This window comes from Sciurus carolinensis, chromosome 3 (genome assembly GCF_902686445.1).
Source record: "Sciurus carolinensis chromosome 3, mSciCar1.2, whole genome shotgun sequence".
NCBI lineage: Eukaryota > Metazoa > Chordata > Mammalia > Rodentia > Sciuridae > Sciurus > Sciurus carolinensis.
Window position 1 is genome coordinate 100,165,821 of NC_062215.1, and position 24,423 is coordinate 100,190,243.

General features: G+C 35.9%; 1 protein-coding gene across 1 annotated transcript in view; it reads left to right on the forward strand.

Annotated features, from left to right (window-relative positions):
• The first annotated feature begins 294 nt into the window (after positions 1-294).
• Epc2 (enhancer of polycomb homolog 2) overlaps positions 295-24,423 on the forward strand; it is a 132,184-nt gene continuing 108,055 nt past the window's right edge. The window contains 1 exon segment of the mRNA XM_053743364.1: positions 295-728. Within this exon segment, the coding sequence (XP_053599339.1) occupies positions 576-728 (153 nt within the window). The 5' untranslated portion in view covers positions 295-575.

Sequence of the window (24,423 nt, forward strand, 5' to 3'; positions counted from 1 at the left end):
CGGGTGACCCCGCCGCGAAGGCAGAAGCACACGTTCTGGGACGCGGGGAACTTGCGCACCTGGCACCTGCCACACCGCAAGAGCGCCGGCCCGCAAGCGGAGGGGCCGCCACCGCCACCCGCTCTTCCCAAAGAGTCCCGAGGCCGAGCACGCTCCTGCCGGCCGGCAGCGCAGCGGAGAGAGTGGGTGGGCAGGCAAGGGAGGGGGAAGGAGAGGAAGGAGGGAGGGAGGGAGAGGGCGAGGCGCGTCCCCGCGGCGGGGGCGCGCTCTCGCGCGGGCTGCCGGGATCGCTCGCCGCCGCTGTGGTAATGTCCGCCATGTTGGCCATGGCGCAGGGAGCGGATCGGGCGGGCGAGCGGCGGATCTAGTGTGTGGAAGCGGCCGCGGGCGGCGGGGGGCTGTTTTCGGGCGGGGTGGGCGCCCATGCTGTGGCCGGGGGCAGTGAGGAGGAGGAGGAGGAGCGGGCCGGCCGCGCTGCACTGAGGAAGGAGGTGGAGGAGGCGGCGGGAGTCCTCCCCCCCTCCCCGCCCGCCCCGCCGCCGCCGCCCGGGCTGTTCCTGTAAGGCGGGGAGACAATGAGTAAACTCTCCTTCCGAGCGCGGGCGCTGGACGCCGCCAAACCGCTGCCTATCTACCGCGGCAAGGACATGCCTGATCTCAACGACTGCGTCTCCATCAACCGGGCCGTGCCCCAGATGCCCACCGGGATGGAGAAGGAGGAGGAATCGGTAGGGACTCGAGTGTTTATTACCCCCCCTTCCCTCCTCCCCCCTCCCCTTTGTCAGTCGGGCCTTGCCATTCACAGAGCGCTTTACGCTCGCTGGAGGGCGCCGCTGCCGCTCCAACGCATGGGACCCTACGCTGGCGGAGTAGCGTAAACTCTCGGCCGGCGCAGCGCCCGCCCGCGGCCGCCATGTTGTTGCGTCCCAGTGTTGTGATTAGCTCGCAGCGCCGCTTACGCTGCCGTAAGGGGGCCTTGCCGTAAGCGGCGGCCGGGAATGGCGCAAGGGATACGCTGGCCGCACTTGGCGTACAGCCTCTGTTTACCTTTTTTTTTTTTTTTTTTTTAAATTTCCCCCTGTTCAGAGTTAATTAATGGCGAGGGAACATTTGATCAGGAAATATTTTTCTTTCCTTTGAAAATTTGGTTTTGCTTCGTGTTCTGTGTGCAGGGACTTAAGGAAAGTAAAGCGTTTTCAAAGCAAACATCTTTGCAGCAAGGTACTAATCCTGATTCCCCAGCCCGAGATGGTTTAGCGGCTTGGGGCAGTGCAGCACTACGCCGGGGGCCTCAACTGCGGAGTGGGACGTGGGTTTAGAGACCGGTCCGAGCCGTACGCGGACTGCGGGCGGGCTCTCAGTGCGCAGCGTTATAAGGAAACCGAGATGCCGGCACTAGCCGCCCGCGCAGCGCTTCTCTGGGCGGAGTCCCTGACATTTGCCATTGGAGGGTGGTCTTTTTAGAAGTGGAGGACCTAGTACATCCAGATTGACAGTTGTATTTTCGATAACAGTGCCTTTTGGCAAAAATGTCCCTTGCAAGGGTTAAATTTTGCATAAAATTGAATTTCATTTGACTTGGCAAAGAGTGTTTATGACTCTGGAGTGGTGGTGTTACTTGGATGCGAAGTTCATAGTAACTGCACCCTCAAGAATTTCTTCAATGAACCTACGGTCCCGCCTTATTGTCAACTTCGGGTGTGTGTGGATTGGTTCTCTTGCTTCTGTGACTGTCAAAAGAAAGCTCGAGGTTTCCGTGATTGGTTTTCTCTTTTGACTATTAATATTGCAGGGAATGCACTTACGCCTTTCATTGGCTGCTCGAGTTCTGACCTCATTGTGTTACCCTGTTATTACTACTTTCTGCTGTGATTTAATCACATTTCTCTTTGGTGTTTAGTTACTTGAAAGACTTAACATTTTCAGAAGATGAATATAACCATAGCATCAGGATGAATATTCATTTAAAATAAGGTGAAAACCTAGCATTTGTGCTCAGAGCTGACTTGTGTATGCGAATTTTTTATTTTTGTTTTACAAAATTTGTTTTTAATTTTAGTTTTCCATGAAAAGAATAATTTAAAAAGAATGTTAATAGTATGTATGAGAATTGATTGAACTTTTAAGAAACATAACTTTGGAAATCTGATATTTTATGGGTTTTGACCCCAAAAAGAAAGGTGACGTACAAGTCTTAAAAGTCAGTGTATGTAATTACTTAGATCCTTTTATTTCAGAACTGAGTTAGGACACCTGTTCTAGAATGAACATTTAACTCCTGGAATATATATTATTTTTACTTTTTGCACGCAGCTCTGTAACACTTGGTCCTTAGTTTACCACATGTTTATGGTTTAGGGGGAAATTTTAGATTAGTTTTATGTTGTATTGTAAAAAAGTGCTTCTGTCATAATTTTATACTATTAATTTTCCAAGTAAAACTTGTAATTTTCCATCTGGAACATGAGTGCCAAAGTTGGATTCTGTTTTCTGGCCTGGTTCACCTGCCCAATTTTAAGCAAGAAAAAAAAAATCCAATTTTTATAGAACTAAAATCAAAGCCCAGAATTGGTAACTCTTTATTCTGTTGCTTCTGTCTTTTTAATATCACAAATGGAGCCCCCTCTCCCTCCTTTACTGGGCTTGGAATCCAGGAGCACTCCACCTTCTGCTACATCCCCAACCCTTCTTATTTTTTACTTTTGAGACTGGATCTTTCTAAGTTGCAAAGGCTGACCTGGAACCTGTGATTCTCCTGCCTCAGCCTTCTGAGTCACTGGGATCACAGGCCTATGCTACCATGCCAGGCACAGATGGAGGTTGTTAAAATAAACCCTAATGGATAAAATTTACAGTCTAAAGTCTTGCTTACTAGAATGTCTTGTTAGGGTGTTAAGTTTTTCTTTGCCTTTTTTTTTTTTTTTAAATAGCATGTACACTATTTAAAAAAAATAAGAATACTTGAGTTTTCATTATGACAGCCAATTCAATTCCCCAAGTCATGTATTTTCAGAAATTGTTTTTAAACAGTGTAGTATTTAAAGAAAAAAAAAAGTTCTGCCTTAATAAAACAGTTCTAAGCAGTAGTAAAATACAAGTTCCACGGATGTTTCACTTAAATTGTGTTTCAGTTCACTTTCCAGTGTCTAGATGTCTTAAGTGGTTATCTTCATTACTATTTTTTTTTTTTTTCTTAAATCATGACTTACTAAAAACAAAAAACAAAAACACAAACAAAGGGACTGGGGATATAGCACAGTTGGTAGAGTGTTTGCCTTGCAAGCACAAGGTCCTGGGTTCAATACCTAGCACTGCAAAAATAATAACCCAAACAACCTTTGGCTTACAGATTTATAGTTGTTGATTGGTATTTCTAAACTGTCTTTTCCTGTTTGGTTGGCAAAATCCATAACTTCATTTTGAAGACTTCATGGTTGACTTCCCCCTCTCTACGTCCCTTTCATTTCCCTTCCCCATAAAATTAAGGACTGTCTCATCTTTATGGACTATCATTGGACTTGTTTATATAGTCATTGATCGATTTTGAGTTATAGTCAGACAGTGTCTAAATATGGTAATTTAGGTATCTTTTAGCTTTGGTGGCATTGCTACTTGTATTGCTGAACTTATCATTCTCTTACCACTTGCGCCACCCCTGACCCCATGCTAGGAATGGAACCCAGGAACTTGTGCATGGTATACCACCGAGACACATCCCCATCCCCTTTTCATTGTCATTTGCCTAGGATCTGCCAATTGATATCCTTCTGTAACTTCGTAATACTCTTCATGGCACTTGGTCTAGGTCAAATACGATAACTGTGTGTTTATTTAGACTCTAAACCATAAAAATCAGATGATCAGTAGTTCTTTTACCACTTCATGAATATTGTATGGTGGTAGTTATTGTATGTTCCAAATACTGTGCAAAGACTTTACATATATTTCTTTTAATCCTTTTTAAAATGAACTTTTTTTGAGGTATAATTTTATATATAATGGCATGTACCCATTTACACAGTAGAGTGTGATGATTTTTGACAAACGTATACACCCTTGGAAACAAAATATGGAACTTTCCAACACTGGTAAAAATTTTCTTGTGCTCCTTTGTAGCTAGTCCTTCTCCACTCTCTACTTCCCAGCAATCAGTGTTTTTTTTTTCTTTCATTGTAGATTAGTTTTACCTTTTGTAGAACTATATAGAGGTGTACATATTTGTTTGTAGGCTTGTTTTGCTTAATGTGTTGCATTTAATATTCATCCTTGTGTGCATTCCTTTTTATTGCTGTATAGTATTCCATTGAATTGATATACTATATCCATCCATCTGTTGTTGGATATTTGAATTGTTTTCAATTTTATCATTTAATCCTAGTAACAGCCCTTTGAGGTGCAGTAGTTTTCTATGTTATAGGTGAAGAAATTGAAAGGTCTTATTGCTAGTAATGGGCAGGGCTAGAATTTAAGCCCTTGCTTTTGATACCACAAAACCCTACTGTCATAATCACCCATTCCTTATATTCAGGATTCTTACAGACCCAGGGTTATCTTCTGAGTTATTGTTCATTACAGTTTTGTAAATAATATTTTTTATAGTTCTGAGAACTTTAAAAATTGATATTGATTTGATCAGACTTTTACATTATATGGTATAATTTTCAACACTTAATTCTGACTTTGCACTGGTTTTCTTCTGTGGTGCAGAGGAATCAAACCCTGAACCTTGTGCTTGTGTGCACACTAAGCATGGTCTCTACCATTGAACTATATCCCCTGCCCTGGCTTTGCTCTTTGCTTTTCCGGTTTTCTTTTTCTTTTTTTGAGTAGTTCATTAACTTTGCTTCTCCACATATTTGCTATTATCATTGAATGTTTAAGTTATCTTATGCATATAAGAAATTTGCAGGAAACTATACATTTTATTATTTAGATTTTTCTCCTGTTACATGTAAAATTCCTTTTATTCATAGGTATGGCTGCAGTGTTAGTCTTTATCCTGTTAATTAACTCTCTCACAGATATATGTAGACTTGAGATATTTCCTCATACCTGCTTGAGCAAAGTCTACATGAACCATGATTCTGCTTATTTTTAAAGAAAAAGATCATGACTGATTTGAATTGTCATTTCAGTGACAACTTGGCACTAATGTATTTTATGTTTCATAATAGATTCTGCAGAAGATACAAAGTACAGTTTTGTAAATTGACATTGTAAAAACATGAAACATTTCATTCAACAAAAGCAAAAGACATGTCAGGTGTTAACTATGCCAGGCATTATCTAAATAACATTGGGTAACTGTTTAAAGGGGTTTTATATCAAAAAGTTTGCGTGAGTTTGTATTGACATGTTAGGACTAAAAGAAACTGTAGACCTTGATTTCATGGAATGTGAGACATTAAGAAACATGTATAGTTTCTTGAAAATTAGCAGAACCTACTGGGTTAAATCACCCTGACAGACATCAAAAGGATGTTAGATAAAGTTAAATGTCAGTGTAGTTGAAGAGAGTGAGAGACAGCTTACTGAATGTAGAAAGGAGGCTTCATGGAGAAAGATAACCAATTCAGGTTTTTATGTTGAAACAATTATTTGAGTAAAGGAATATTTACAACATATTCTGTGGATGTTAAGTAGACTCAAAGAAAGGTTCTTCCATGTTTTCTATCTTTCCTTGCTTTTCCTTCTGCTGCTGCTGATCTAAACCTTAGAAAGGTAGCACTGTTAATGTTTTTTTTTTTTTTTACACTTGGATGTTCAGACATCTTTTTTCTCTTCCTTTGTTCCCTTCTACATCATCAGCACTAGAAGCTATTTAAAATATAAGAAGGCCCTCAGTAAATATTTGATGAATAAGTGAATAAAACTTGACATGGAGACTAGGTTTAAAAAATATGAAATTAAACCAACCTATTGAGAGTTTTGAATGTTAGTCCCAGTAGTTGGTAGAGTGTTGTAAAAGAAAAATCTTTTGAGATGCAAATTTGGAATCACTGTTTCTAATTTTGGTTTTGTTATTAAGTAGCAATATAATTTGCAAAGTTGCCTGTCTTTTCTGAACCTTAGGTTGTTCATCAGGATCATCACAAATAACATTTTTTGAGTGTGTTAGTGTGTTTGGTCATGCTTTGTTAAATTCAGTAAACAGTTGAGATGGTTTAGAGTCCATCACAACAATAAGATGTGTAAGTGCTGTTATCTGTTTTCTAGAGATAGACATTGAGATTTTAGAAATTAAGTAAAGCGTGTAAGATAACCTAGCTAAAGAGAACACGATAGAGGCTGGATTAGAACTCAGGCCCCATGACCGATTGACTCCAGGGCTCTGAATTTCATTGTTGTACTGCTTCATTTGTGTAATGGGTGTCTTGAAATTAGATTATATCTAAGATCAATTGTAGCTTTACTATTCTACCCTTTATTATAGGCACAGTGGAGTCACTAAAGTAATTCCCTTAAGGGAATGATAGAATGAAAGAAGTTGATGTATCCACATCTTTGAAAAATATAAAGGAATGATTTATCTGTGGTATAAGGTTAGATTTCATCTCTATAGTTTTCCCAAAATGAGGCCCTACAAATATTTGAAGGATGGCATGATTAGGATGCTTTCAAGTAACAGAAACCAAGTCTGGTTATTTTAAGGAACCTGGGAGTTGTCACACACATAAGTCAGAAGGCCAGAAACTCAGCAGCTCTAGGCCCCTCAGTAGCAAGTGATATTAATATTATTGAACTCTTAACAGTTCCCAATCTTTTGAGAAAAAAGTGTAGGATATTTAACGGCATGTGTTCTGGAGCCATACTATGTAGATTTGAGTCCTTGGACAGATTAATGTAATTTATAAAATCCCATGGGGTTGTTGAGAGGATGAATTATAGTGTGCTTGGAACAGTTTCTGGCCTGCAGTAAGCATTCAGTAAATATTAGCAGTTACTACTATCATCATTGTTATATTTCTCTTCATTCAATATTCCATATTCTTGAGATGGAGAGCATTATTGGTCTGGATTGCATCAGGTATCTGACTCTAATTGGAGAACTGACCTGAGAGGTCTGCTACTGATGGGTATATAACATGATCACAAACTTAGGAAGTTGTTTTAATTCATGGTTTGTCCCAAGGTGAATTAGTATTCTTCATTTTTAAAACCATAAGTTGGCAGGGTGCTTTAATTAGATTAGAATATTTTGTTGGTATTACATTTTTAAATAAAATTTGAATTAAGGACTAGAAAATAAATCTTCAAAGAGCTTTTAAAGAAAGCAAATCCTTCACACTTAGTATTTTTGTCAGAAGGGACAAGTTTTGCATGGCCTTGAAGAACTCTCTAGACCCTTAGTTTCCTCATTTCTGAAATAGAACTGGACTGAATGATCTTTAAATTACCTTTGGTTTTAAAAATTACTTGCATCTATGAATTCATGTCTATCTACTGGGCATTTTGTCCAGAAATAATTAGATGAAAAGAACTTACAAAAGTGACACTAAAGTATTAAGAAAATATTAATTCTGATGTGACACTAAATATTAGGAAAATACTACTGTATATGGTTTAACTCCTTAGCACCCATCATCTTGGCTTGGGACTTTTTTAAAAATGAGAGTCAATTACATTTATGGATCATTTGATACTAGTTTTTCCTGGAAATCAGTAGAGCAATCCACTCTGTATATAATTTGAAGATTATTGTTACTGCAATTTTTATTTTCTTTCACCAACTTTACCACTCTTATTGCTGTTATGTGTTCAGAATTTTGGTAGTATTTTTAGTGTTTTTAAATAGTTCATTTGTTTTACTTGAGTCTGTGTGTAAGAATGTGCATGTGAGAGTTATGTATGAGAGAATATGTGTATGTATGTCTGAGAAAGAGAGAGAGAGAACATGCACTTATTCTCCCAACTAGACTAATGCTTTCAGAACATTATTATTATTACTACTAGGGATTGAACCCAGGGGCACTTTTACTACTGAGCCACATCTATCCCCGTCCCCCCCCCCGCCCCCCCGTTTTGGTTTTGTTTGTTTGTTTGTTTGTTTGTTTTTGAGACAGGGTCTCACTAAGTTACTTAGGACTTTGTTAAGTTGTTGAGGCTGGCCTTGAACTTGTGATCCTCCTGTCTCAGCCTCCTGAGCCTCTGGAATTACAGATGTGGGTCAGCATGCCCGGCTTATTTGTTTTTGTTCGGTACCTAAGGCAAGCAGGATAGTTACCCACACACTTCTGTCACTTTCTAATGTACATGTTGGAAAGTTTATTAACATAGGCATTAACCATGATGCTGACCACTTGAATTGAATTTGGTTGTATCACTAAACATACAACTTTACATTTTCATTGAGTTATAAGTAGAGTTGAATTGGAGAAATGGTAGTTGGAGGAAAGGCTGATAGAAATAAACCACGAAAGAGACCAGTGTGGATAACAAAAAGTCTGTCATGATTGATTTTATCTTAAAATGAATCCTGTAAGAAAAAGAATTGTGTGTCTTGTCTATACTATATTAATGGAGTATAATATCAAATTTGCCTACTTCATTGCTCAGGGCTGTGCCTTGTAGACTTAATATTATGAAGGATAATGTCAGTCACTTCCAGATTCTCTTCTGCACTATTTCCTTTTATTTATCTGCTTTTTTGGGTTTTTTTTTTTCCTGTCCGCTTATATGTTGTGAAGTCAAGAGGAATGCAGCAGAGTAGAAGAGTCTACCTGTCTCCTGCCTACTAGATCTCTTACTTCTCAACCTTTTTTTTCTTCCTTTTTCTTTTCCCTACTCTTTCTCTTCCTTCTGCTCCTCCTCTTCCCATTTGAGAAAGTTGGAATTTTGAAACTGTAACTTAGGTTCCAATCCTGGCCTCTACCACTTTTCCTTTGGGCAAGAAAAATGAGAAGTATCTCAAAGGGTAGTTTTTGAGATAAAAGATTTAAAGATTTTTTGTAAATACTTTAGTGAACCTTGTGTGCCACTTAATGATAACTGCTGTTTTCTCTTCAACAATTTTCAGTTACCGAGAATAATAAATATAAAGGAGTTTGAAAAGTTAAATATGCACAGCATCCTTGTACTTTATTCTTTGATATAGTTTCACATTTTTTTCTCCTGCCAATTAAATGTATTTTTATAGCTGTAAAGCATTAGCAAATTAATATGTGTATTTTCCTCCTCCTTTCTCTGTTCTGTGGCAATTAAGTTGGTTAAAAAAAATTAAAGATCTTGAAAATTAGTGGATAAGAGAATGAAATCTTCCACTAATTCTTGTAATAATTGAGTACTGAATAATTGACAGTAAAATATTGTATTTGTTTCTCAGATTTGATTTTTTTTTTAAGTTAAGTTACTTAGTCATAGAGAAAAAATAGATTTTATTGATGAAAGTCTCTCTAGTGGGTGGTGTACATTAGAGACGTGAATAAAGAGAGGTTTTCTAATATACCACTGAACTTTGGGATGAATTATGTTTGGAGACTTTGGAAAGTATAATACTGAGGAGGGTAGTAATGCCACATATTGATTGCTTTCATGTTTTTCAACTGGAATATTATTAGCATTCAATTTGTAGTTGGTGACATTAGGACTGTTGCAGACAAAACTGGAACTTTTTTACATTTATCTGTTGTCCATTAATTTCTGGTAACATTTCAGATCAGATAATTAAGAAATTTGTCCTCCTCAATTTCCAAATGGAGAGGCGTATTGCACCTGATTTGGGAACCTTTATCTCGGACTTCTAAACTTTTTGTGTGTGTGTGTGTACCATGAATTCTTGGCAGTCTGATGAAACTCCTCAGATTGATAACATAAGTGCATAATATCAGATAAACCAATTATGTTCAAATACATGATGTTATCAGAACACTAAACTGGAGGGGTTGTTTGTTTTTTCTGATCTTAGGGTTTGAACCTATGTTCCCAGCCCTTTTTACCTTTTGTTTTTAGACAGGGTCTCACTAAATTGCTCAAACCTTAGCTTCCTGAATAACTGGGATGACAAGTTTATGCCACTATACCCTGCTAAATATTAACACATTAGAAAAAAGATGTAAAGTTGTATCTGATTATCTTAATTTTGAAATAGCGATGAGTGTAAATATTTTTATAAATGGCAACCACTGTAACATGACATGAAAAGATCTATGATTTTGCTGGATGTGGTGGTGCACACCTGTAATCCCAGCGATTTGGGAGGCTAAGCCAGGAGGATTGCAAATTCAAAGACAAGCCTCAGCAATTTAGTGAGGCCTTAAGCAACTTAATTAAACTGTCTCAAGATAAAAAAGGGTTGGGAATGTGGTTCAGTGGTTAAGCACTCCTGGTTCAATCCCCAGTATATCTCCCCCCCACATACAATCTATGATTTTATTGGTATAGTCAGTCATAGATATTGCTAGTACTACAGATCTGTTGCCCACATTAGTAATCAAAGGAAATGTTAAATTTATTAGAGGTTAGGGGAATTAAAGAAATTACTTTTCTCATTCAAGTTCACAGACCCCTTAGTTCTTTTGTGGATGTTTTGGAGATCTAAGATCTGAAGTTCAGAATCCCTCAGGAGAATTTCCATGGCCCAATTGGCAATCTTATTTCTATGTCATCCTGGCTCCAAATGTACAGGCAGGTTGCAGATTTTATTACCATCACTAAACATTACAACATTTTATTTTATTAACTAACATTACAAAAGGATATACATAAACTGTCCTTCAGATCCATGACCCTGCAGAGACAGCTAATTGTTAAAATTTGTGTGTTATAGAATATTTTCTAGATGGATGATTTTTACTTGGTAAAATAGCCAACTGTTTCTCTTGTGCTCATTTTACAAGTGAATAATATGTCACCTCAAAGTTAATTTTTCCAAAGTAGAATCATAAAATCAGTTCATTTTGATTTAAAAATCTCTAAGGAATTGAGAACTGGCAAATTATAGCTTTTTGTTGGATTGTTTGGAGTTTGAATAGCAAACCTTAACTTGTCATTCCCGTGTGGGAATTTGGTTGTCAGTAAAACCTTGTGTTATGCATAGGACTTTTGTATATATTCCTGTATTAAAAAGTTAAAATCAGATTAACTAATGTTTAAGTGGCTTAACTCTTTTTCTTCCCTGGTACTGGAGATTGAACCCAGGGTCACTCTGCTATTGATGTACACTCCTAGCCCTTTTTATTTTTTGATTTTGAGACAAGGTCTTGCTAAGTTGCCAAGACTGACCTCGAACTTGAAAATATCCTGCCTCAGTCTTCAGAGTCCCTGGAATTACAGGTGTGTGCTACTGTGGCTTCTAACGTTTGTTAATGGTCTTAATTAACAACTTGGATCAGAAGAGCAGCAATAGGGAATACCCTATTGAAGAAAGCTGCCTTATTTTCAGGCATCAGCCAGATATTTCATATAGACAGCCTCTCACACTGTAATCCCAGAGACTCAAAAGGCTGAGGCAGGAGGATCACACGTTCAAAGTCAGCCTCAGCAACTTGGTGAGAGGTCCTAAGCAACTTAGTAAGACCCTGTCTCAAAAAATAAAAATAAAAAACGGCTGGGGATGTGGATCAGTGGTTAAGCACCCCTGGGTTCAACCCCCCAGTACCCCTACCCCCCAAAATAACATATAGACTCCCTCACAAACTTTCACTGAAGTTGTTTTTGATATTTATTCATTCAATGTAAGATGTGGTACCTGTTTTCAGGCAACTGAGAGTCCTGTAGGGGAGCAGAGTTGTATACAGATAATTTCATGTGAGGTATATTGTGTTAACATGGCAGATAAAATTGACAGTATGGGAATTTATATCACAAGGGACGTGATTTGAATGGAAGTATTAATGAAATCACACTAGTATTAACTAGTTGACTATATTATTGAATTATATTTTACACATTCTTTTTAAAAATTTTTTTTCATTTTTAAAAATTTGTTCTTGTTAGTCATACATGTCATACAGTGCATTTTGACACATTGTACACAAATGGAACATAATTTCTCATTCCTCTGGCTGTACATGGTGCTGAGTCACACCAGTAATGTAATCATACATGTATATAAGGGATTAATGTCTCTCATTCTACTGTCGTTTCTATCCCCACAGCCCCTTCCCTCCCCTCACACCCCTCTGTATAATCCAAAGTTCCTTCATTCTTCCCTACCCCCTGCCTCCACTATGGCTCAGCATCCACTTACAAGAGAAAACATTCAGCCTTTGACTTTTTGGGATTGGCTTATTTCACTTAGCATGATATTCTCCAGCTCCATCCATTTACCTACAGATGCCATAATTTCATTCTTCTTTAAGGCTGAGTAATATTCCATTGTGTATATGTACCACAATTTATTTATCCATTCATCTGTTGAAGGGCCTCTAAGTTGGTTTCATAGTTTAGCTGTTGTGAATTGAGCTGCTATGAACATTGTTGTGGCTGTGTCACTGTAGTATGCTAATTTTAAGTCCTTTGGGTATAAACCGAGGAGTGGGATAGCTGGGTCAAATGGTGATTCCATTCCAAGTTTTCTGAGGAATCTTCATACTGCTTTCCATAGTGGTTGCATCAACTTGCATTCCCACAAGTAATGTATGATTGTGCCTTTTTTTCCCCACATCCTTGCCAACACTTACTATTGTTTGTGTTCTTGATACTTGTCATTCTGACTGGAGTGAGATGGATTTTAGAGTAGTTTTGATTTGCATTTCTCTAATTACTAGAGATGATCAACATTTTTTGATATGTTTGTTGATTGATTGTATTTCTTCTGTGAAGTGTCCGTTCAGTTCCTTAGCTCATTTATTGATTTAATTATTTGTTTCTTTGGTGGTCAGTTTTTTTTTTTTTTTTTTTTTTTTTTTTTTGTGGTGCTGGAGATTGAACCCAGGGCCTTGTGCTTGGGAGGCAGGCACTCTACCAACTGAGTCATATCCCCAGTCCTGGTGTTCAGTTTTTTGAGTTCTTTATGTATCTTGGAGATTAGTGCTCTATCTGAGGTGCATGTGGTAAAGATGTTCTCCCATGCTGTGGGCTCTCTCTTCATGTTATTGTTTCCTTTGCTGAGAAGAAGCTTTTTAGTTCGAATTTGTCTCATTTATTCTTAATTTTATTCTTGTGTGTTAGGAGTCTTGTTAAGGAAGTCAGGTCCTAAGCTGACATGTGAAGATTTGGGACTACTTTTTCTTCTGTTAGGTGCAGGGTCTCTGTTCTAGTGCCTAAGTCTTTGATCCCCTTTGAGTTGATTTGTGTGCGGGGTGAGAGATAGAGGTTTAATTTTGTTACATATGAATTTACAGTTTTCCCAGCACCATTTGTTGAATAGGCTATCTTTTCTCCAGTGTATATTTTTGGTACCTTTGTCTAGTATGAGATAACTGTATTTATGTGGGTTTGTCTCTGTGTCTTCTGTTTTGTACCATTGGTCTACATGTCTCTGTTGGTGCCCCTACCATTCCACTTTTGTTGCTGTTACTCTGTAGCATAGTTTAAGGTCTGGTATTGTTACATGCTATTCTTGAAGTTATTGTTCTTTATGTCAGAATTGCATGAGTTTTTTCGTTTTTTTAGATAGATGTCATTACTTTCGTATAGGGAAGTATGTAATACCTAAGAGTTGTTAAAAGAAACATTTTTTGTGGTCTAATGTAGATTCACCCTCAGGACAGGCAAAAGTGTATTATAAAGAGTGTACTAAAAGAGTTCTGAGGAAAAGAAACTGTTATGAAGAAATTGTCATAAAGAAATAGTACTACTAGATTATTGTACAAGTAATGCACCAGTTTTATTTTGTCTGCTTTTTGTAAAGTACTTGGAAGAAGATTGCCTATACATTGTAGGTGCTTGGTCAGGAGGAGTTACATGTTAGCTTTATTAGCAGAATTCATCAGGGGTTTCAAAATACCCCCAAAAGAAATGTAAAATGATTTAGGCTATCAGTTCTCAAAATTTAGCATGCATCAGAATCCTGTGGAGGGTTTGTTAAAACAGATGTCTGGGTCTCACCCCGTGGTGTCCGATTCAGTAGGTCTAGTGTGGGGCCTGAGAGTTTGCATTTTTAAAATGTTCCCCGGTGATCCTGATGCTGCTTGTCTTAGGACCCAACATCACATTAAGAGATGGAAGAGTGGTTTTCAGCCAAACATTAGAATATCTAGGATGCTTTTTTAAAGTCTTATGTATAGATTACCAATCAAGTCATAATTTAAGGGTGATTCTTATAGAGCAGGTTGATTTGTCTAGGTAGGAAAAAGTGTGTGTTTATAATCTATGCCTTTTGTCTTAACATTTTGACACTTCTTTTAGGGTTTCTTTAGCTCTAATTGACTTTCAAACTTTTTTAACTGACTCATTGTGTATGGATAACTGAAATAAAGTGCACTTTTACAGGCACACACATATATCTATGTATTAATATAGTTCATTTTCAGTATTTGGGGAAATTATGTTCTATAAAGTTACTGTGGGCATAGAATTATTGAATACTGATCCATGACTCTTACAGGACATACATGGTTAGGTTCCTATAAGCCACTGGTTTGGTTCAGTTAATGAAAACCTAACTTTTTGTTTTATGCATTTTTCTATTTAAATATATATATCACTGATTCTTTGCCATTGAACCCAGAGCAGCATTGTAACTCATCATAGCCTTCCTGTGCTTAGGAACACTAGACTACACTTCACTATATTTGGGTGCCCCTTTAGACAGTAAAACCAATTACAAAAAGTACAAAAATATGAAAACTTGCATTGAATAGAATGTAAGAAGGACATTTGTTATAATGTGAGATCTGTAATAAGAGTGTCACCCTGTTTGACCTTAGTTGGGAACATATGTGTTGGGTGACTCAAATTTTTCACTGCTCTGCACATGTCTACAAATGATTTTGAAAGTGCTGTATTAATTTTGGCGTTAAAAATAAAATGCAGTGAATAGGCAAATTTGCAAGTATGGGAGTTTGCAAGTAATAAGAATCAGCTGAACTTACATATTTTTTCCCTTCTTATTTCTTGTTTGTTAAAAATAATTTTGGTCATGAGTTATTAAATTGTTTTCCTGATTAGTTCATTGGTTCATCCCACAGGTTGAAAAATACTGCTGTAATTAATTCAACATCATATGTTTATGTGTATATTATTTCTTAAACTATAAATGGTGATGCTAAACACACACACACACGCACATGCACACGAGTGTATTTCCCTTTCTATATTTGGGAAATACAGGATTTAATTTTGATGATGGGAAGCTAGCTTTTGCTGGGTACATCATTATATTTGTAATCAGGTTACTGTGGTTGGATGTGTTCTGTGGTGGCAGTGGCAGAAGACTAGAAACAAAGGTAGTTAGGACTACACTGGAAATCTGATTTCTGACCCTGTGATTTTAGTGAATTATAACAGAGTAACAACAATTTAGACACTTTGTAGATAAAGGGATTTCTTTGAAGTCTGTAAATCAGGGATTCTTAACTGAGGTCCTTGGCACCTAAATAGACTTCCTGAGGTTTGTGAACTTCCTCTGCTTCTTTCTCCTTTCTTCCTCTCTTTTTTCCTTCCCATAGTTTTATGTTTGTTTTCCTCCTGCCTCCCAAAGAATCATTAGGCCTAGAGTAAGTGACCATGAGAATTCATTAACCATGGAGTAAATGATGTAGAGGAATTGATAATGTAGACTACTGTTTTTATTGTTAATTCTCATTCTGTTTGAATCACAAAGTCCTAAATTTTCTGAGCAGTCTGAGGACCTATTTAAAGCTTTAGATTGAGTTACACTGATGTGAAATGCATAATCTATTAATTTGTACATGGAAGCGTGTCACTGAAGAATATAAATGTGTTGATATAAGGAAGATTATTCCTTTTAAGCACTGAAGTAAATTTAGATAATGTTTACTGTTGGGACATTAACACAGCACAGGAAGGTGCTCATTCTGTTGGGCAGCAAAGTGGAACAGAATGACCATTGGAAATGTGCTCAACCACCACAGCTTATTTTGAGATAGTTAATTTCTCTGTAAATTAGCGAAGTGAAACCCCAAATTGTCTAACTTTTTAAATTCTGTTTTTAAGAATACAGATTGAATATGCCTTATCCAACATTCGTGAGACCAGAAATATTTTGGATTTTTTTTTTGAATACTTATATGTAATGAGATTATCTTTGGGATAGGACTCAAATTTAAACATGAAATTTATTTATGCTTAGTATATGTAGCCTTAAGGTGATTTTTATGCACTATTCTTAAGGTACCTACTTTTTAATTGAAACTCATCACAAAAGATCAAATGTGAAATTTTCTTTTTTATAGAGTATGCAAAACTTAAATTTATTCCCTTTCACTTAGTTATATTAACTTAATATGGTTTATTTATTTAAATTAATACATAAAACAAAAAATTTACATATCAATGAGGGAATCATGTTTTCTTATGTTGTGTAATGTAAATTGTGTACATTGTGAAATGTTTACATCAGGTAAGGGCCTGGAAATGTAGCTAGGCTGTAGAGTATGTGCTTAGCTCATCCCAGTTGAGAGTAAATGTATAGTTTGTAAGTATTTTCTCCCCAGCATTTAGCTTAGTCCACAGCACAAGTCATCAAATAGTTAAGCATATCTATCATCAAGCATCTATTTTTTAAATTTATTGAATGTGAAAACATTCAATATTCTTTCTTCTAGCATTTTGACCTACACAGTATGTAATTGTTTTCCATAATCATCCTACTGTGCAATAGCATACCCAGACTTCTTATTCCTGATTATAACTGTCCCCATCTCCCTCTTCCCTACTTTTCCAAGCCTTGTAACTACCATTCTCATCAATTTTGAGACCAGTTTTTTTAGATAACACATGAGTGAGATAATGTGTTACTTGTCTTTCTGTGCCTATCTTATTTCATTGAATAGTGCTGTCCATACTGTTGTCAGTGAAAGGATTTTATTCTTTTTTGTTGTTGTTGTGACTGAACACTATTCCATTTTTTTATCCTATAACTTTTCTGAAGTCATTTATTCTAATAGTTTTTATAGTGAATTCTGTGGCGTTCCTGTAAATGATTGTTTCATCTGCAGTCACAATTTGACTTCCTTTTTTCCAGTTTAGATGCTCTTCATTTTGCCCTTACCTGATTGCTCTGGCTAGGACTTAACCACTAGTTTATCTTCGTCTTGTTCTGGATCTCAGAAAGAAAACTTTAGCTTTTCCTCACTTAATATGGTGTTAGCTGTTGATGTACATATGATCTTTTTCTGTTCCTTTTTTACCTAATTTGTTCTGCAGATTTATCATGAAGAGATGTTGAATTTTATCAAAAGCCTTTTCTGCATCTTTTGAGATGATCATGTGGTTTTAGTCCATTCTGTTGATTTTTATATATATCACATTGATTGATGTGCACATTGTTGAATCAGAATATGCAGGAAAAATATGAAGAAGCATAGATTCTCCTATTATCCTCCCATGCCAGGATATCCTTGACTTTTTTTTCTACATACAGAGAAAGACAGAGAGAGAGAGAAAGATATACGAACATTGTTTTTAACCTGTTTATTTAGATTGGAAAATTTGAGGAAAGAATCTCTGACTCAGTTTGTGTCATCTTGTCAATTATTGGATTAGCCCTTGTCACTATAGCCTGGGATGTGGGTAAGTGTAGGAGAATGGCAGCTTGCATTTGGATCATTAGTTTGAAGGGAGCTAGGCAGGAAGAAATAGTGACTTTTAAAAAGAGGGGAATTTGAAGCATAGATGTGGTCATCAAAAAATTTTTTTGTGAACTAGGCATTGATTCTAATTTGTTACTATTAGTAGTAGTATTAGGCATACAAACTTAATCAGTTCTATATTGATGGATGTTGATGTATACTAAAGAATTTTTAGTCCCTAGTAACAAGTGCTGTTTTTTGTTTGTTTTTTGTTTTTTGTTTTTTGGGGGACGGGTGTTGGGAATTGAACCTAGAGACTTGGACATGGTAGGCAAATACTCTGCCACTGAACTCCATCTCCAGCACTTTTTATTTATTTAAAATTTGAGACAGGGTCTCACCAAGTTGTCCAGGCTAGCCTTGAATTTGGCAATCCTTCTTCCTCAGCTTCCTAAGTAGCTGGGTTTATAAATGTATACCACTGTACCCAGCTTTTACATATTTTTCCATATAAACTTTATAATTATTTTGTCTAACTTCACAAGATAATTTGGTATTTTTATTGGGATTCACTATACATATATATCAGTTAACTTGCAGAGAGTTGGCATCTTTATGATGTTGATTTCCTATCCAAGAACATGGTTTGTCTGTTCATTTGAAGTGTACTTATCTTTCAGGAGTGTTTTTCTTATATTGATTGTGTGTTTTATGTTAAGCTTATTTCAGAAGCTTCAACTATTTGATTGCTCTTATAAGTGACATCTCTCATTCTTTATAAGCTGTTATTGCTTATATTTAAGAAAGCTGTTGAGTTCTATGTTAATTTTGTGTCTTGTAGCTTTACTAAATTATCTAATTTACTGTTTTTGCATTGATTTTCTTAGGTTTGTTAGCCACCAGATCATCTGCGAATAGAGATAGTTTATTTCTGCTTTTCTCAATACCTCTAACACACCTCTTAAGTGTGTCCCTTTTTAATTCTTGGAATTCCATGTTAAAAAGTATTGGAGATAATAGACATATTTAATGTGAATGCCTTTCATTACATAACATGTAGATTACTTTGTATTATTTATAGATATAAAAAACAAGTAATATACATATTTATAAAGTATATATTCCATATGCATATATGTATTACATATAATAAAATGCATAGTAAAAAGTGTCTAGTGTATCTGTCATGAATGAGTGTTGAATTATCTCAGATGCTCTTTTTGTTCTCTGTGGATGTTTGCTGTATGATTTTCCCCCTTAGATCTAATCATTGTTGATAAATATTATAATATTAAACCATCTCAGCTTTCCTGAAAAACCCTATTTGGTATTCTTTTTAAAAAATGTCTTCAGTTTTATTTGCTTTCATGCAGAATGAATTCTAAGCTTTGACATCTTTTTGGCCAAATTAGACCATATCTGCTTTATTAGACATGGAATTTTTCAAGATTCAGAACTTATCTGGTCCATTAGATGTAGAATTTTTAAAGAATTATACCTCTTCCGTATTATGCATAGTGACATTATTTTAGTCAGAATTTGGTATTTGAAAGATATGTTTAAAAGTAAATTTGAGATATACCCAACACATAAAGTATACACATTAAAATACTCATTTAGCTAAGTATTGACATATGAGTACATGTATGAAACCCTTATGACAATCAAGCTAATGAACCATAGAACCATATCCCCAACCCTTTTCTTATATTTTATTTAGAGACAGGGTCTCGCTGAGTTGCTTAGGATCCTGGTGAGTTGCTGAGGCTGACTTTGAATTCATGATCCTCTTGTTTTAGCCTCTCGAGCTGCTGTGATTACAGGTGTGCACTACTGCACTCAGCACTGTTGTGAGCATTTTTGTGATCAGATCTGCATTTATTCGTTTTTGGTAAATAAATACCTGATGGTGAAATGACTTGATCATATGATAGCTCAATTAAAGAGGTTTAACTTTTTAAGAAACTGTCAGACTATTTTCTACAGTGATGTATCATAAAGATACCTTTTTAAAAGGTATTTATATAGTTTAGGACCATTCTGTTCAAAATTTGGTCTGCAGAATTGGGTTCACCTGGGAGCTTATTAAAAATGCTGACCCTTGCCAGGCGCAGTGGCACATACCTATAATCCCAGCAGTTTAGGGGGCTGAGGCAGGAGTATTGCAAGTTTAAAGCCAGCCTCAGCAACTTTACTAAGACTGTGTCTCAAAATAAAAAGGCCTGGGGATGTGGCTCAGTGGTTAAGCACCCCTGAGTTCAATCCATTGTCCCCCCCACCCCTCAAAAAATGCTGAACTTGAGATCCCATCCCAATCAAAACATACATTTAAAAACAAAATAGATTCCTAGATTGTTCAGATGATGACTGGAATTTAAGAACCTTGGTTGAGAGATGTAGTTCTCAATTTTTTTTTTCTGCTGTACAATACCTGAGGACTTTGACATGTTTACTGTGGAAAATTTCAAATGGGATTTGGGAGTTGCTGGATAGTTTTTAGAAGTATGACAGATAATGCTGACAGATGTGGTGATTCTTCCCCATCCACTCTTCATAGTGATTTACTTAAGGCACTAAAGTGTTTTGACTATTGCCTATTTGAGGTTTGGTAGTTCAAGAGGATTGCTTCTCAAGTGTAGAGCTCTCTGACCTGACAGACAATTTCTTGTGGGTAAGAGTTGCCTGTTGTCTATGTAATTTCCCTGGTGAATGAGTTCATTTGCTAACCATGCTCCACATCCTTTTCCTTTCTTTTTAAAGTTCTTAACCTGTCTCTTTCACAACCAATGTTCTAATTCTTGATTATTTTCATATATAGGTCTGTGTGGGTTTTTAGTATTTAAGGAATGCAAAAATAATTTTAAAAATGACTCTACAAACCAGTAGGTAAATTGACTGTCAAGTGATGCTTTTAAAAAACAAATGTCAATTACTTGCTCATTGTTTTGAATTTCCTGTGTTCATTTTTATTATTGAATGATATTTAAGATCAAGCTTCACTGTTGTTGGTGTCACCTTTCTAAATTGGTGGCGTTGAAGATTATGTTATTAATCAGCATTAGGAAAATCTCACTTTCAATCGGGGTTCTAATCACATAGCATAAGGGAACAAAGAGTAAACATTTGTTACTTTATCAAGTGAAACAAGTTAGAGTTGGGCAATTTATAATTTGAGCTTTCCAAAAGTTGATTTGTAAGTCAAATATTTCAGAATTATAATGCTATGGCAGCCTACTTCTGCACAATGAAGTTGCTTTCACTTTTATATTTCTGTTTAAGATGTTAGTGCCTTAAAGTCCTTCATCCCCACTTCTTTTTCATATACCTCTTTTTTCATATAGGCATTTAAGACAGAGAAACTATGAAAGATTTAGTTCTAGCTCATTTAAAATTTAGCACAACTCTCTTCAGGAGAGAAAAATCTTTACCTTGTTATTAAATTCTAAAGGGAATTTATTGCAAATGAGCATTTAATTCTTTAGATGATAAATGTCTTTAAACATAGCTTTACAGGAAAAACAGAAAATAATGTTGTGACAGCTTATTTTATTGATTTTTTTAGCAAAAGCTTGTGTTCCTTTAGGAGGCAAAGTTAATGAAACATACATAATGTTACTATAAAGGTAGTATGCATTTAAAATATTAGAAAAAGTCAGCTATGGTTGTGGTATATACCTATAATTCCAGTGTCTTGAGAGGCTGAGGCAGAGGATCACAAGTTTAAGGTCAGCCTAAGCAACATAGCAAGACCCTGTCTCAAAAATCAAAAGAATAGGGGATGTAGCTTAGTAATAGAGAGTCCGTGAGTTCAGTTTCCAGTACCAAATAATAACAATAGTAATAGTAGTTGTAGTAGGAATAATAAAAAATAAATAAAATACTAGAGAAATTAATGAAAAGTACCTTCTTATAGGCAGGTAAATGTTCCTCAAACTGTATTAAAAGATCAGTTTTAAAAACACATTTAACTTGCTGCTCACTAATATTTTTGTCAAGTATAATAAAAATACATTTCCAGAAAATTAAATAAAAGATGTACTAAATACAAGACCACAACATTTTAAATCACCACTTTCAATGGACAAGATTAATGTCAAACTGCTTTGAAATTTTCTAAATGCTTACTCTAAATTTTCGTAATTCTAGAAGACCACAGTGTGAGTCACACTGCCTTAAGCTAATGATTTGTTAAGCTGGTGGTTCTCAAAGTGTAGTTCCAAACCCACAGCAGCCTCACATGGGAACTTTTAGAAATACAAATTGTCTGGTTCCATCTGAGAGCTGCTGAATCAGAAATCGGTGGTTTGTCTCAGCGGTGTGTTAAAATAGGACCTGGAGATGATTCTGAAGCACACTAATGTTGAGAGCCACTGTTGAATTTTTATTCTAAAATGCTTATTATTAGAACTTTTTTAGTCAGAACAGGACAGACAGCACTCTTCAGAGTCTGAACTATGCCAGTTATATAAGTAAAAGACTGAAAGACATGATTGGTTATGAAGTTTAATCTGTCATAGATTCTTACATGGAAGATAATGTGTAATTCAAGATTGAGCTAGCTGAAAATATGTGCTAAATGAAAATACTATTCTGGTGTTCTAGATGCCAGGTGCATGGGTCACATAATTAAAATTCATTTGATAGAATTAAGAAGACTGACTTTGCTGAGGTGAATGAAGACTGCTGCCCCAAATTCTTCATTGTTATAAGACCTCTGGGCTGCCTAACAATTGAATCAACTAACATTAAGTTGAACGGCGGGTTGTTTCAGTACATATTATAAGGAACTAGTTTCACTGTTATGTTTCAAACCACTGGAAATTGAAATGGGATCTTTTCAGAGATTCTTCTGGGTTATTATTTTCTTCTGCTTATTCACTTTCTTTGCCTACCCCCACTCCTTCCCGCTCTTTTGTATGCTGATTACACCAATAAGAACTTCTAGTAAGCTATTGAATGGAAGTATTGATGATGGGTAGGTATCCCTGACTTGTTCCTAATTTTAGGATAAAAATATTCAATATTTCATTTACATGTGACGTTGGTTGTGGTTTTCTTTTAGATGCCCCGATGCCCCTTATATTGAAAATATTGCCTTCTATTTGTAGTTTTCTAGAATTTTTGGAATAGGTGTTAGCTTTGGTCAAATGCTTTTTCTTTGTATGTAGGGACGATCATGTAGTTTAAAAAAGTATTTTAGTGTGCTGAAGTACATTGGTTTTGATTGTAAGCCAACCCTGCATTCCTGAGATAAATCCCCTTTGCAGTGCATTATTGAATTCTGTTTACTAAATTTTTGTTTAGGTGATTGATTGCATCTGTGTTCACAGTGAATTTTTATTTGGAGTACCACCTTCCCTGCCTCGTGTATTTTTCTGGTTTTGTTGCAGAGTAATACTGGCCTCAGAATGAGTTGGCAAGTTCTCTCTTCCCTATTTTGGAAATATTTGTGTAGGATTGATATTGTTGCCTCTGTAAGTATTTTGTGAAATTTACCAATGACATTCTTGTTTTGTTTTTAATGTTGTGTGCATGAGGTTTTAATCTGCAGTTCAGTTTCTTTAATTAATACATGTAAGGTTATTCAGGTCATCTGTTTCTTTCTGAATGAACTTTGGTAGTTTCTTTCAAGAGATTATGAGCCTGAAGTTATTTATAATGTTCTCTGGAGTGATGTTACTTCACATGTTCATGATACTTGTAATTTGTATCTTCTCACTTTTCCCCCTTGATTCATCTTACTGGAGGTTTGTCACTCTTATGGATTTTCTTTTTCTTTTTCTTTCCTTTTTTTTTAAGATTCAAGATATTGATAGCTACTACAAACAGTAAGATAGCTCCACTGGATTACCAAGTACAAATTGAACATACAAAAATCAGTAGTTTACATATATTCAAACAATCTTTTGGAATATTTAATGTAAGAAAGGATTTCACATATAACAGTAACAAAAAATATATTAATCTGTTTGTCAATAAAAATGATGAGACCTATTAAAAATTAAAATATCACCGAAGGCAAAAAAAAAAAAGCCTTTCTACAAATAGAAGGACATTATTGTGTAAACTAATTTGCAAATTTTACAAAATCTCAGTGAAAACTTAACAGTTTTAAGCTGTATCACCTGATGCTAAATTTAGTGAAAACAAACAAACAAACATAGAAGTGGGACCAGCACTAAAACATTAGGGCATTTTTAAAAGCCTAAGTAATTTAAGGGTATTATACTAGTCTATTAGCACAACAGAATGCCCAGAAGTAAGTACACTGACATACATATAGAAATTGAATGTATAATGATGACATCGTCTCAAATCACTGGGAAAAAGTAGTAGTCAATAAATGTTATAGGGATAATTAAAGTAATATCCCTGCTTTACCTCATGTACCATGATAAATTCCATATGTACCAAAGATATTTTTAAAGTAATGTAACCATTAAGAATACTTGAAATTTTTTTCTTTACAAATCTGTAGTTAGCAAGAACTATCTAACCTTTCATGACTCAAACTCCCCAAGTCACAAATTATTTCACTGGTACTTTTTGTTTTGTAAAAATCAATTTTTTATTGAAAGAAGCATCACAAACAAACTTTTAAAAAAGACAACTAAGGGAGATATTTACAGCTCTTATCACAAAGAGCTATCCTTCCTAACGTGTAAGTTGACAAAATCATAACCCTTTCAAAACATAGAAAAAGGAAATAAAATTTGCTGTTAATAAACAAGATAATTAACTTCACTCATTAAAAAAGAGAAATGTAAATTAAAACTGGATGAAAGAC